This window comes from Haliaeetus albicilla, chromosome 17, assembly GCF_947461875.1.
Source record: "Haliaeetus albicilla chromosome 17, bHalAlb1.1, whole genome shotgun sequence".
Taxonomy (NCBI): domain Eukaryota; kingdom Metazoa; phylum Chordata; class Aves; order Accipitriformes; family Accipitridae; genus Haliaeetus; species Haliaeetus albicilla.
The window spans coordinates 4,453,313-4,467,484 of NC_091499.1; the positions used below are offsets into that span (position 1 = coordinate 4,453,313).

At 40.8% G+C, this 14,172-nt stretch overlaps 1 protein-coding gene across 6 annotated transcripts in view; it reads left to right on the forward strand.

Annotated features, from left to right (window-relative positions):
• Positions 1–14,172, forward strand: part of COL19A1 (collagen type XIX alpha 1 chain) — a 207,534-nt gene that overhangs the window by 175,451 nt on the left and 17,911 nt on the right. For all 6 annotated transcript variants that reach the window (XR_011328356.1, XM_069804592.1, XM_069804595.1 and 3 more), the window contains 6 exons: positions 380–433; positions 3,513–3,557; positions 6,751–6,795; positions 6,904–6,966; positions 8,551–8,586; positions 8,742–8,786. Coding sequence is in view for 5 of the 6 variants with exons in the window: in XM_069804592.1 (XP_069660693.1) it covers positions 380–433; positions 3,513–3,557; positions 6,751–6,795; positions 6,904–6,966; positions 8,551–8,586; positions 8,742–8,786 (288 nt within the window). In the remaining variant the exon portion in view is untranslated. The remainder of the gene's footprint in view (positions 1–379; positions 434–3,512; positions 3,558–6,750; positions 6,796–6,903; positions 6,967–8,550; positions 8,587–8,741; positions 8,787–14,172) is intronic.

The window sequence follows — 14,172 nt, forward strand, 5'->3', positions numbered from 1 at the left end:
AGAGTAAGCTTTGTTTAGGGAACAGAGCACAGAATCGCTTGGAGGTTGGTTCTCTGGTTGAGAGCACATGCTTATACCCTGGGGCTCTATCACCTGGAGGTGCTTTAGAGCTGGCCTTGGCTTGCAAGAACACTGGAGGCGAGTCTTTTGGATTACATTCTTCATCAAAATTAAAACCATTGATCCAAATATTCACACAGCATCTCTGGGAAAAGCTTCATTCGCTTAACAGGGCATAACAAAATCTGTTCACCTAACAACTGGTTAGCTGGTTTACTAATTAAAGAATCTGCTGTTGCTTGCTGTTCAACATTTCTTATGTAGAGTACAGAAATTCTAATGTATGCAATCCTTTTTAATTTAAAAAAAAATAAATCAGGGAGACCCAGGACCAATGGGATTACCAGGACTGGAAGGACTCCCAGGGGAAAAGGTAGGACTCTTAAAAAGAAGTTATGGCTTCTTAGTGGCAACTATCTGCAGCTAAATGTTTTCTGAAACCTTGTTTGAAGTTTTTTTGTGTAAGATAATGTTCCTGTGTGAAAAATATTTGCATATATATCTGTATTTGGGGGTTTTTTTTCACTGTGGATCTAAATCATATACTCACCCAACATAAAATTTCATTTTCTGCAAATGGAAAATTGTGTGTAGGAGGTCTTGTAATATTTTGTTTTCTTAACTTGGTAGAATACTACTATATACTCTATTATATATAGTATATACTATATATATATTACTTGACAGTAATGTAGTTAACATGTTCCTAAGTACGGTCACTAGTTCTTGTTCCCTATTGAACATCGTCTCATGCTTACAGTCTCTCTTGTTCTAAGACTTATGGCATCGCTATAGATCTTAAGAGGATTTTGTACCTGAATCAGTCTAGACCTAGTGCATGCAAGACTCCCATACAAAAAAAAAAAGACTATTTCAGATGGGTGTAAAAATATAAAAAAGGGTAGAACTAGAGGGAGAGACTGATTCCCTACAGTTCCTGTTGTATTGCATCCTGCTCCAAAAGGAGCCAAAATCTCTTCTCAGACTGTTGCTCATTATTCTAAAAAAGGCCCCTTGTTTCTGTTTTGCCTTTCTTGTACTCCATACTGCCTGTATGATGCCACTGTAGCACATCCCAAACCGTATCATATTCTCCAGCCCCTTCCGGTAGTTCACGTCTGCATTCCAGCGCTAGGAAATGATCCTTTCGTTCAGCCGGTGGCATGTTTCAGCCTTTCACTTACTAGTTGTGGAGGCTGATATGAATGTAGAGAAAAGCTTGCGTGAAACGCTAAAAATTTTAAGATTTTGGTATTCATTTCTAAATACGTCAAAGTACAAAAAATTCAGCGGAGAAATGAAAAAATCTGTGAATTTGTTTTCTGTCAGGGAAAACAGTTTGATTTTGCCCATAACTTCTAAATTTAAGAAGAAAAAGGAGTAATTTTTTTTTTGGAAAATGGAATATTTATTCAGCTTTTTGAATTACATGTTATTCAATGGCTTCATACAAAAATAGTTTACTGAAACGTATTTTTCATCAAAAAGCAATGTAGATTAAAAGTTTCTCTCAGTATCACTGTGCATTACTCCTGCTTGTGCAGAGAGTAGGGAATGACAAGATCTAAGGTAGGTGTCTATTCTAGATGTTTAAATTACATGAGACGATTCTTGCTCTGGAAGACTGCAATTTACAAGCAATTAAAGACTAGTCTGATTTCAAAATGAACACACACAGGGAGATATTACAGGTCTAACTGAGACAAAGTGGAGACAAGAATTAAATAAAGGGAATAAGCAATGGAGCAGATTGTATAAACAAGCTAAGTGAGTGTTTGGCCCTTTTCCAAAGGAAAAATATCCATTCCGTAACTGAATTTGGTCAGAATTCACATTTCTGGTGCAAATAAATGAACAAAATCCCAGAGTCTGCCTGCCAGTCCCAACAGTATAATGCAAGCTGGGTTTTAATTTAGAGCTATGAGGTACATCTGTGTAGCAGAATGCCATCTTCCACAGACAATGGTGGCTGTAATTTCATGGTAATTTCATGAACCGGCTTAAGAACTTTGTGTCCTCGGGATAAAACGTCCCTTCCCTCCGCTGTGCTGACCCAGTGGTTTGTGCAGCCGTGCTGCGAATCACGTTGCTGAAAGGACCCTTCAAAGAAAAGGAGCTGCAAGGGAAGCGTTAGGAATTTCTAGCTTCGCCGTCACAGCCAGCGTAGAGGGAAAACACCACGATACAAGTTCTGGGTCCGGAATAACCCCAGGGACAGAGTGCAGTGCTCCAGGCAATATGTCCTGCTACAGATACCCGGTGCTGAGCTATTCCCGAGGTGCGTGCTGTGTTCCTCGCTGAGGGGTGAACTTGCATTAAGTGACTTCTCTTAGCCTCCAGAGCAAGAGAGGTTGAACTGCAGCCTGTAGGCAAGCTTCTCCCTCCGGACTCAAGGTCAGACTTTTAACTTGTCGTCATCTACGTTTTCTGTAATGGAGTTAAGTGGTTCTGATTCAGCATTATCATTGTGCTACCTGAACAAAATCATGCGAATGAGACAAATCAGCATTAGGTGTAAGAACAGAAACCAGAAATCCCAACATCTCGTGGGGCTCTTCTGCACAACAGAACGTGGCTGTAGCTGTGTTGGCGGAGCTTTTGCAAAACAGCTCCAGGTAACATAAACTCAGCTCACAAAAATATTCTCCTGTTAGTATGGTTTTAAGTGTGCCAGGGCTTTTCTTACGTGATTATAGAAACTAGGAGCCTGATTTTTTCTTACATTTTTAACCAACGTTACACTAGCAGAGCGTACCGTTACGGACCAATGCGCGCCAGCAGTGGGTTAGGGCAAATCTCGCTGTGTAGAGCTCTACCACTGGTGAGCTCCATCTGTCTGCTTTGGGTTTTAGTCCTTTCAAGAGAGAAAGATGAATTTGTGCCCATAACTCATCAGCTCCAGCAAAAAAGCCATTGTCTTAGCTTAAAGCATAGATGAAGGTGGCTGTATGCTACAAGGAGAAACTTTGCCCTGAAAGGACCATGGCACAAGCAAATCGAGGATGCTGACTTGCAGCAAATGGATGACTGGGTACCAGGAAGGCAAAAACTTCTTTGAAAGATACATCTTAAATATGGGGATGTTGATATGATAGTGAATTACCCTATGTGAATTTCGGTCATTGTCGTGACCACAAATGATAATTATTTGGAAAATTGCAGGTAAGTCAGGGACTTTCCATCCCTTTTCAAGGAAGACCTCAAGCAGAGTATAAGGGGTAGCATGGAAGTTATGACGTTATACAAGAGAACCTCAACAAAGGATTTAAGTTACTTGCTCAAGTCTGTAAAATGAGGCAGTGGCAGAGCTAAATATTAGGATTTAGCAGAGCCTGGCTCCTGTCCTCATTTTCAGTTCACTGAATAATCCTTTCACAGGTTTTAATGGGAATCCACAAACAAATTTCTGGTTTGAGTGTTACCATTTAAGTATAGATTTATCTTTCCTTCAGGGTGACCGTGGACCAGCTGGCACACCAGGAGTAGCAGGGACACCGGTACGTATATTCATTAAAGAAAACTCAGTTTGTTGGAAGCTGAAAAAACAGGTCAAACAAGGTGCTGACCTGTAACCTCGATCACTGTTTGTGGAATGCCAGCGCTTGGCTAATGCTTTATAGGCAGGTATGACAACGATGTGTTTTTCCTAAAGAGATTAGAATTTTAATACCACCAAGGGTTCTTATTATTATTAAAATGACAGGAGGCAATGGTATGAATACGTGATAAAGCTGGAATTTAAAGCTACATATGCTTAGTTAAGAAAGCATATGAGATTTATCTCATTGCCTCAGTTTAATATAGATAAAGGTGTTTTCTGTGTTCCCGGGCGTGCACAAATTTCTGAGCTTCTTTCTACCACAAAGAAAAATTATGAACGTTAGTTATTGCAATCCATGAGGATCTGCATATCAAGTCAATCAAACATTTGCTTTAGGGGAATGCTTTGTCGGCTATTTATATGTGGTATTCAGAGAAGTTTCTGAAAGTCATCCAGAAACTGTTGTAGGTGAAAGTAAATGTAACTAATGATAAATTGAAATTACAATTATTCATTTGTGTTCCTAAAGGAAATGAAGACAACTTTTCTTTAGATTGCATTCACAGTTTAATAAAAAAGGTTATCCATATTTCAGGAGGCAATATGGAGTTATTTATATGCAAATACATTTATTATTAAATTTTGGCAGCTACCAATCCATTCAGGAACTGGTTTTAAATTATAAATATGTGTTTCATGAAATAAAGAGAATTTTGTGTCTATGCACTCCCATTTCGATTAGCCACTGATTTAGCCAATTTACTGTGAGTTCCAAGAGAGTACATCAGCTTAAATAGCTTAATTTAGTTAAGTTCTCCTAAAACAAGGTAAAATTGCACATTTAAGGGTAAAAGAGAAGTATTTCTCTGAGTTTTATAGCCCAAGTAAGAGTTTCAAAGTTTGTTGCTGTGAAATATATCTCGTGCTGTGAATCAATAATGCAGTAGCTGATTAGGATGATCACAGTTGTTCATTCCCTGTGTATTTCCCACTGGACATGTTCATAGAATCATAGAATGGTTTGGGTTGGAAGGGACCTTAAAGATCATCTAGTTCCAACCCCCCTGCCATGGGCAGGGACACCTTCCACCGGACCAGGTTGCTCAAAGCCCCATCCAACCTGGGCTTGGACACTGCCAGGGATGGGGCAGCCACAGCTTCTCTGGACAACCTGTTCCAGTGCCTCACCACCCTCACAGTGAAGAACTTCTTCCTTACCTCTCATCTAAATCTACCCTCTTTCAGTTTAAAGCCATTACCCTTTGTCTTCTCACTACATGCCCACGTAAAAAGTCCCTCTCCAGCTTTCTTGTAGTCCCTTTTTAGGTACTGGCAGGCTGCTGTAAGGTCTCCCCGGAGCCTTCTCTTCTCCAGGCTGAACAACCCCAACTCTCTCAGCCTGTCTTCACAGGAGAGGTGCTCCAGCCCCCTGATCATCTTCATGGCCTCCTGTGGACTCGCTCCAACAGGTCCATGTCCTTCTCATGTTGGGGGCCCCAGAGCTGAACACAGTACTGCTGGTGGGGTCTCACCAGAGCGGAGCAGAGGGGCAGAATCCCCTCCCTCGACCTGCTGGTCACGTTTCTTCTGATGCAGCCCAGGATACGGTTGGCTTTCTGGGCTGGAAGTGCACACTGCCTGGTTATGTTGAGCTTCTCATCAACCAACACCCCCAAGTCCTTCTCCTCAGGGCTGCTCTCAATCCACTCATCGCCCAGCCTGTATTGATACCAGGGATTGCCCCAACCCATGTGCAGGACTTTGCACTTGGCCTTGTTGACCTTCATGAGGTTCACACGGGCCCACCTCTGAAGCCTGTCAAGGACCCTCTGGGTGGCATCCCTTCCCTCCAGCGTGTTGACCACACCACACAGCTTGGTGTTGTTGGTAAACTCGCTGAGGGTGCGCTCAATCCCACCGTCCATGTCACCGACAAAGGTGTTAAACAGCACTGGTCCCAATACTGACCTTTGAGGAATGCCACTCGTCACTGCTCTCCACTTGGACATCGAGCCGTTCCAAGTCTTATTCTTGTTGCTCTCTGTTCTAGCTTGGTATGAAATATTTAATGAGTTCCCTTTATCACCGATGGAGTTGCATTCTGTTGAATACATTTAATTCTAATAAAATTCACTGAAATAAATAATTTGTATTAACATTTTATGCTAAGCAGTTTTAATTAACAAATTAAGAGACGTATGAGAGACAGTATTTTTTAGTAGCCTAGGATGAGTTTTTGAAATATATCCACATATCTTACAGGAAGAGAATTTGTCCTCCTTGCCTGGCAGTATTGCCTAGATTGAATAGTGAACCCATTTTCCCATTTGAGAATATAAACCTCTCATTTTAGCTTTGGCTTTTTGCTGAGCAGGATTGTCAGGGAAGCTTGGACTGAGATTCTGCAAGAATTGCCACCAATGCCTATTTCCTCAGCACGAATCCTCAGTCCTGTTGTTCTGAGGTTGTCACTGGTGTCGATGTGTTAGATCCCTCACTGGTACGAGTCAGCTGAGGATCTGGTCTAAGGATATTTCTGGGAAATGTAGATTCAGGGTAATAGATTCTTGTCTGGGGCTGAACCAGATAGGCTGCTAAAAGCAAGGCATCATTTAAAAAAATAAAGACATTTAAAATCACCAAATAAATGATAAGATGAGAAAGGATTATGAATTCTGGAAAGCTGAACATAAAACAACAATAAAAGTGACCAAAAAAGAGCATGAACAAAATTTCCAAAAGGTGTTAAGTCAGTAATAAACTCACTTTAAAAAAATCAGGACTAGGAAGTACCTGAAGGAAAAAAACTCTTGATTTCACATATACAGTGATAAACTTTGATCTGACTATGACTTCTCAGGAAGGAAATCATGGTGTTGTAAAAGAAAATTTCATGAAAACATTTTATGGGTATTCAGAAAGAGTAAAGACCACCAAGTGATTGAGTTATGTTGTACACAAAAGCCAGATTAACGTGGCACAAATACTAAAGAAATTTGGTAAAATATTTCTTTTTTCTTACTTAAAGCATTTAATGAACAGTAACATGAATATTTCACTCAAATATATATCCTTTCTTTTTTTTTGACTGAAGAGAAATTATGTTTTGCTTCCTAGTTCTTTGAATTTGTAATTTTCTCTTTTTGCAGGGAAAGCCAGGATCTCCAGGGTCCCCAGGGATGCCAGGGGAACCTGTAAGTACAGATTTGAGTTCTGGATTCTTATGATAATACACAAATATTTCAAACACTGAATGCAAGATTTTACATGCAGATTTATACGTGTGTCGTCTTCTTTCCTAGGGTGAAAGAGGACCTATAGGAGATATAGGCTTCCCAGGGCCAGAAGGGCCACAAGGAAAACCAGTAAGCAATTTTATACTGAATATATGTTCATTACTAAAGGATGTGTCTTAGTTTATCAAAAGTTACAAAAGAAATGAGATTACATCCTGCTTTGTGTTAGGCTAGGTAACATCCGAAGAATACTTAGAGCTACAGTGCTCAATATTAACCAGGCAAGAATTCCTGGTATTGTGATGTTTTAATAGTTGATGTTACTGAGATGTTGCCTTTAAAGGTCTTATGAGGGTCCTTTGGATCCTGTTGGCATAAAGGATCCTCTCGTATTTTTTCAGAAGGAGAATATTAACCCAGACACTCAACACAGTCTATAAAGGATGGGGTGAGAAAATATGTTCTCTATTTCAGTTTAGATAGAGAAGCGTGTGCTTCATGACTGAATAAACTTCATAACTCTTCTGTATACGGGTGATGCAACACTGCAGCTGAAGCATTTACTGTTCACTTAGGTTATGTCTAATCTGACCTCTTTATTTAATAAAAGTGTGACAGCAGTGTAGTCAGCACTGTCTGAGCTAGTTTAAGACAACCTAGTTTATATTCTAGAAGTGGTTCAGCTCGGATAGTGCAGAACTCATTATCTCCCCCGAAGCTTGGTGTTTTGGGGACGAACATGAGAAGCAGACCATTTCAGCTTGTTAGCACGTCTCCATATTACACTTCTGTCTTGAAAGAAGACACAATTTCTGTAACTTCAGCAGCAAATTGGCCCAAGGTGCCTAATCTGTGCAAAACTCCACGTTGCAGTATGAGAGGGAAGGAAATATTTCTGATGTCTTTGCTCATGCAAGTCCTTCTTTCTCACTCAGTGAAATAGCAGTGAGTTTGCTGCATATGCAGATCCATGTATATCCTAGTAAATTAAACAGTGCCAGAGCATTTATCTTGCAATTATCTGGCCTTGTGCGATTGTTAACATATTCTCTGACGTTGTTTTGGCCCAACTAGGACTCTCAGATAATGCTACATTCCAGTCTGGGGGGAAAACGTGGGCCTGGGACTGCTTCCAGCAGGTGGCATGAATGAGGCCACCATCTTTTGGGAAGGAAATATGTTTAGCCCAGGAGGCTGAAGCCGTGCCGTGCCACAAGTCCTAAGGACCAAAGAATGGATCTGGCCCCTTACTATTAAGGCATAATCTCTGTAACAGCAGAAGGGTAATAGGGCATCAGGGCTAATATCTAGAGTAAGAGAAATCTCTTTTATGGTTGTATAGTGACTAGCTGGGACTGGAAAAGTGCATGTGCAGGTCCACATTTGCAGAATTTCTGTATAACTTGTCATTTAAAGTTGTGTGCTCATTAAAGTTGATGCACATCTTGACGCCAAAGATTATTTTTTTTGCTCTGCTCTCAGCTCAGATTTAATGTGCTTGCAGTTCAGTATTGCTCTGAGCTCTGTTATTTCACATGTCTCAAGACTATTTGTGAGTATTTCCATATTGTAACCACATAAACTGCTGCCTCTGCAGCTGCAGAATATGTACTGGTACCAGCACTAAACATGGAGCTTTACACTTTATATTTTTAAAATGCATATACATGAGCATATTTATTAAAAAATTGTTTGGGTTTTTTTTTTTTATAGGGAACCAATGGAAAAGATGGATTGCCAGGTCCTCCGGTAGGAAAACATGCTTTTGCATACTAGTGTATTTTATTCTTCACAGATACCATAGCTGTTTATCCTAGGTAGTTGCTTTCAGTTCTGCTAACAGATGAATGTACAAAAAAGCCTTTAAGTGACATGTTTATCTTTTTTCATCAACAATTTTTCAGGGTGCTGTGGGGAGACCAGGAGACAGAGGACCCAAAGGAGAACGTGTAAGTCCCTTGTTTTAATAACTTTCTTTTTACTGAGCATCTAAGCACCTCATCAGCGCATAATCTACAGGGAAAAGTAAGAAATTAATTCTCTGTGAACTTCTAGCAGTCTTAGACAGCTAAGAGGTTTAGTCCTAGATGCCACTTTAAGGAATTAGAATTGAATTGGCTTCTGCAGCTAGAGGACAAACACATTTTATAGACTTTCTAACAGAGTTGGCCTGGACAGTGTAAATTGTTCAATAGGTTGAAAATTGGAAAGTAGCTAATCCTGTTGTGAAGCTTGTTGTCAGACTTTGCAAGAGCTATAAAGCTTGCCCCATCGTCACCCCTGGGATCCTTGTATCTCAGAAACACAAATCATGTTTTATATAAAACAAGCTTGTTGCACTTCGGCAGCAGGAATGCCAATGCAATACCTTACTGCTTCCCAAAATATTTAGACAGTTCTGTTCATGGTAACAAGATCACAGTGCACAGGAATCATTACGGAAGGTGAGAGATGATCTTTATTTTGCTAGAGCAAAGTAAATCCTAGCGCACACTCTTCTCCTGTTATAACGTTGCTAAAGCCCTGATGTCCTAATCCAATTGATACCACATTTATCTGATGAATCAGAAGAACACCTCCCTGTGTAATCTGGAAAAGGAAATCCTGCTTTACGACACTGAGGAGACATGAGGTTTTAACTGCTATTACAATAATTGTCCCTTACAAAAATTAACAGTTTGCAGTGTTCTGTTTCGGCCTTTAAGGACCCAAATAAAATGTAAGAACCTTCTTATTGTACCACCTCCTGGGTACTGCATTACGCACTCAGCCTTGACATGCAGCTGTAGATGTAAATAGGGACATACGCTTGTTCTCGGAGAGGTCACAGATGCCTGAATCTGCTCTCACTTCTGGGATCACTGGCAAACATGTCACGATCTAGCTCCCTCTGTACAGAGTAAAATAAACAAGTATATATATACATGTATATATAGTGTGTATGTGTATAAGTATATATATACACACATATAGTGTAAGTAAAAGAAATATAGAGATACATGTTTAAAAATAAATCCATTTCCAGAAGTATTTTTGTCTCAAGTGATAATCAAAATCTCTCGCAACCTTTTATAACAGGAAAGTTACAAATATGCCCAATGCAGTAACTGAATGCAGTTTTCAGAAAGCTGTCAGTTGTTCCTTACAATTCTGCAGGAACAGAAAAAGTTTGTTGAAAACAAGGAATGATCTGCCTAAGAAATAACAGCAAAATACACAGCAGAAGTCTGCATTTCAGAGAAGAGATCAGTGGGGGAGTTGGAGTTGATTCCCCCCCCCCCCCCCCCCCGATCAGGTATTACAGACATGCATCTGTGAGAGACATTGCAATGATTACAGAAAATAACACAAAGTCAAGGTTTTCTTGCAGCCATTATTATTACCACTGTACAGCGTACTCCAGTTTGAGACCAGCTGTTGCAATTACAGAAAAGAGAAGCATCAAAATTGGAAGGACAGAGTAAAACTCTTGAGATTTTCACGTCTAATATAAACATATCTTTGTAGAATCCGTTTTAGGAAGGAAGAAGTCACCTGGGCTGAAATAATCTTACACATCCTTTGAGTGACTAAATGCTGCTGTTATTACTACTTTATAAACTTGAGTGACAAATCAGTTGAAAACATGTGTTTTATAACAATCAGAAATACGCCTTTCAAGTCATTGCAACAACAGATTAAAGTCCTGGTGGCTGGCTTATTTATTGCTATTATCTGCATACCTTGATCACAGACCGAGAGCCTGCTGGACTAGACCATGTAGAAACCCAAGCAAAACAATAGTTCTTTCTGCACAGAATTTAGTACAAAATTAAATGCGAGAGATGGGAGAACGCTAGAAAGGAGGAGGACTGAATAAATCAACACCGTAGGCAGAGACAGCAAAATGCAAATGTCCTACCCTGTTTTTTGTAGAATTCGTAGCGGAGGAGACTTTAAAGAGGAATCTGGAGGGAGATATGAGCTAGTTTTATGAATTTTTGCAAGGAGCTTCTTCCAAACACAAAGAAAACACTGGAGGCAGTTAAAAAAAATGCTTGTTTGAAAAGTGGCTGTAGTATTTGATCTGCCTCCTACACATTGGCAGCCTGTAAAATGCGAATGGTTTAGAATAAAAGCAATTCCAGGATCAGCTTCACACTGCCATAGCACCATGGTCTTAGACAAACCTGCATTTTTCTTTATTTCTAGTAGAATAGCTATCTATACCTACTCTGCAGGGTTATAAATCTGAGAAATTTTATGTGTCTATGTATGCCTTAAGTAGGTTTTTAATGAAGGCTTCTTGTAAGTATAGTGAATCTTTAGACAGCTTTTTTTATATATTCAAGTGCATGCATGTGTGTATGCTCTCATTTGAAAGCACTATCAGAAAAAATAGTGTGTTCAGGGGCTCCCTATACTGGACTTCAGTCTCCAAAAAAGTGACTAAACTAAGAATTATATTAAAGGCTATACCGCTTTCAATTTTTGCAATAGCATATTGGTAGAACAGGAGTTGTTCTTCAATTTTATAATGTTTCAGGTTGCTATGAGTGAAGTGGGAGATGGAGGATGGAAGCAAAAACTTTGTTAAGGCCAGGAAAGAGCCTCTTCCCTGCAGACTGCAAAAGTTCCACTTCTCAGTCAGAATCCTTCCTCTGCCCTGAATTTCTCAAGGTGTTGCAATACACATCCTGATACAACAGATGTATGCAGGACAGAACACTTTTTCTTGTAAAGCTTAAAATTTATAGAAACGTGAAAAAGTATGCCTCTTCCATCAGAAGAGTACACTTCCAGTTCCCCCAATGCACGTATGTTCTCTTTCCTGCTCCCATCGACTGTTGAAAATCTGAGTCTTTGACAAGGGTTACAGGTGTCTTTTGGGTATCACATCATATCTTGTCTTTTTTTCTACTGATTAACTAAATTAGCTCTGTTTGTTGGAAATCATTCCTATGCTGCATATTTAGAGTTTTGCCCAAAGTATTAATGCCCAGAAACTAAAACTGGAAATCAGGTGTCTGCAATATTGACACGTTAGGTCTTTTAAGAGAAACACAATAAACTTAACCACACTGGGGTTGTTTCCATGTCACACTGGCTTCCCTGACTATGTGATCGTGTTAGCAGTTTGACAGGTTGTATCAGGTTAACGTGGCAAGGTTCTGGTAATGGGGGCTGCAGGGGTGGCTTCTGTGAGAAGACGCCAGGAGCTGCCCTATGTCGGACAGAGCCAATTCCAGCCGGCTCCAAGATGAACCTGCTGCTGGCCAAAGCTGAGCCCATGAGTGATGTTGGTACTGCCTGTGGGACAGAAAGGATAAAAAATGCTGTGCAACAGCTAGGAGACAGGAGTGAGAAGCTGTGAGAGCCCCAGCCCTGCAGACCCCCAGGTCAGTGCAGAAGGAGGGCAGGAGGTGCTCCAGGCACCGGAGCAGAGATTCCCCTGCAGCCCGTGGTGATGAAGACCATGGTGAGGCAGGCTGTCCCCCTGCAGCCCAGGAAGGTCCACGGGGGAGCAGATCTCCACCTGCAGTCCGGGGAGAGAGGAGCCCACACCGAAGCAGGGGGATGCCCGAAGGAGGCTGTGACCCTGTGGGAAGCCCGTGCTGGAGCAGGCTCCTGGCAGGACCTGTGGCCCTGTGGAAAGAGGAGCCCACGCTGGAGCAGGTTTTCTGGCAGGACTTGTGACCCCACGGGGGACCCACGCTGGAGCAGTCTGTGCCTGAAGGACTGCAGCCCGGGGAAGGGACCCACGCTGGAGAAGTTCGTGAAGATCTGCAGCCCATGGGAAGGACTCCATGCTGGAGCAGGAGAAGAATGTGAGAAGGAAGGAGCAGCAGAGATGAAGCATCAAGGACTGACTGCAACCCCCATTTCCCCATCCTTCTGTACCACTCAGGGGGAGGAGGTAGAAGAGTGAGGAGTGAAGTTGAGCCTGGGAAGAAGGGGGGTGGGTCAAGCAGAAAGTCTCACTATACTGCTCTGTTATTAATTCGCAATAAATTAAATTAATTTTCCCAGAGCTCAGTCTGTTTTCCCCTAACGGTAATTGGTGAGTGATCCTCCCTGTCCTTATTTTGACTCACAAGCTTTTTATCTCATCTTTTCCCCTGTCTTGCTGAGGAGTGAGAGAGCAGCTGGGTGGGTACCTGACAGGCAGACAAGGTCAACCCACCACAGAGGTTAAAATTACTGGTGTGAGATGATGAGGTCTCAGATTTTGATAGCTGGGGATTTTTTCTTGTGGTAGACTTTCAGAGTTCAGAGCTTCTGTGCTCTTACTGAGGGCAATTTAAACTCCAGTTGGGAATGCATTATGGTTTCAGTTAATGTAATAAAACATTACAGGTTACAGTGGTCTTTGTAATGAAGCTTAGTTATAGGCAGTAATAAGCTCTAACTCACTGGAAATCATACAGATTGGGGGACAGATAGGTGATAAAAATGGTATACAACCTCCTACTTGCATCCTTACCTTACCTTCTTTCTTTTTCAATCTTTACATGTCATGTAAATATGACTTAAGAATGTAACTACACTTTTATTGGTTTATCAGTCACTGATGTCTCAGATCTGAATACAATTTACCAGCACTTGCTGTAGATTAAGGATGCAATTAATTCCATTCATTCACCCTTCATAAATGTAGATTCTGAATTTATCTAGTAAAGATGTAGTCAGTTCTTGGTGCTGTTTGCTGCTTATGGAGGAGCCTAAAATTAGCTTAACTGATGCAGCAAGGGCAGTCAGTGACCCTTAAGAACTGCCAGCTGTTCATTTACCATCTGAACGTGTGACTTGCGCTGCTCTGCTCCACAGCTGTAGTTCACTGAACTAATAGCTAATACATTAAGTCACTCTAAAAGATTTAATTCCTTATAAATAAAACAAATTTAAATGCCATTTCAGCCATGATGGAAGCTGTGCTGGCTGGAACATTGACCTTCAATTTATTTTCTTGCAAGGAGTTCACTTATTATATATAGATTTGTGTGTTTGTTGTTTCTTTGATTAACTGAAATTTTGTGTACACACAGAAATAAAATATTAGGCTTCTAGGGAAAGTTACAGAAAAAAGCCTGATGCCTTGTGCCTGGGGGAATTTGAGCACCTAAATTCTACCTATGCCGTATTTGACTTTTCTAGATCCTTGGATAAGGGCTACAAACTTTCTGCATCCAGATTCTGTCCTTGAAAAGTGGGTTACAGAGTCAAGCTATTATTTTTTTGTCATTGACTTCAACATTAAATGTGTAAGAAAACAAAGCATTACTTCCTGTGTTTTCAGAGATGAGGGTTAGCCTGTAAAATCAGCTTCCCTGCATGACTCATAAACATCTATTTCTG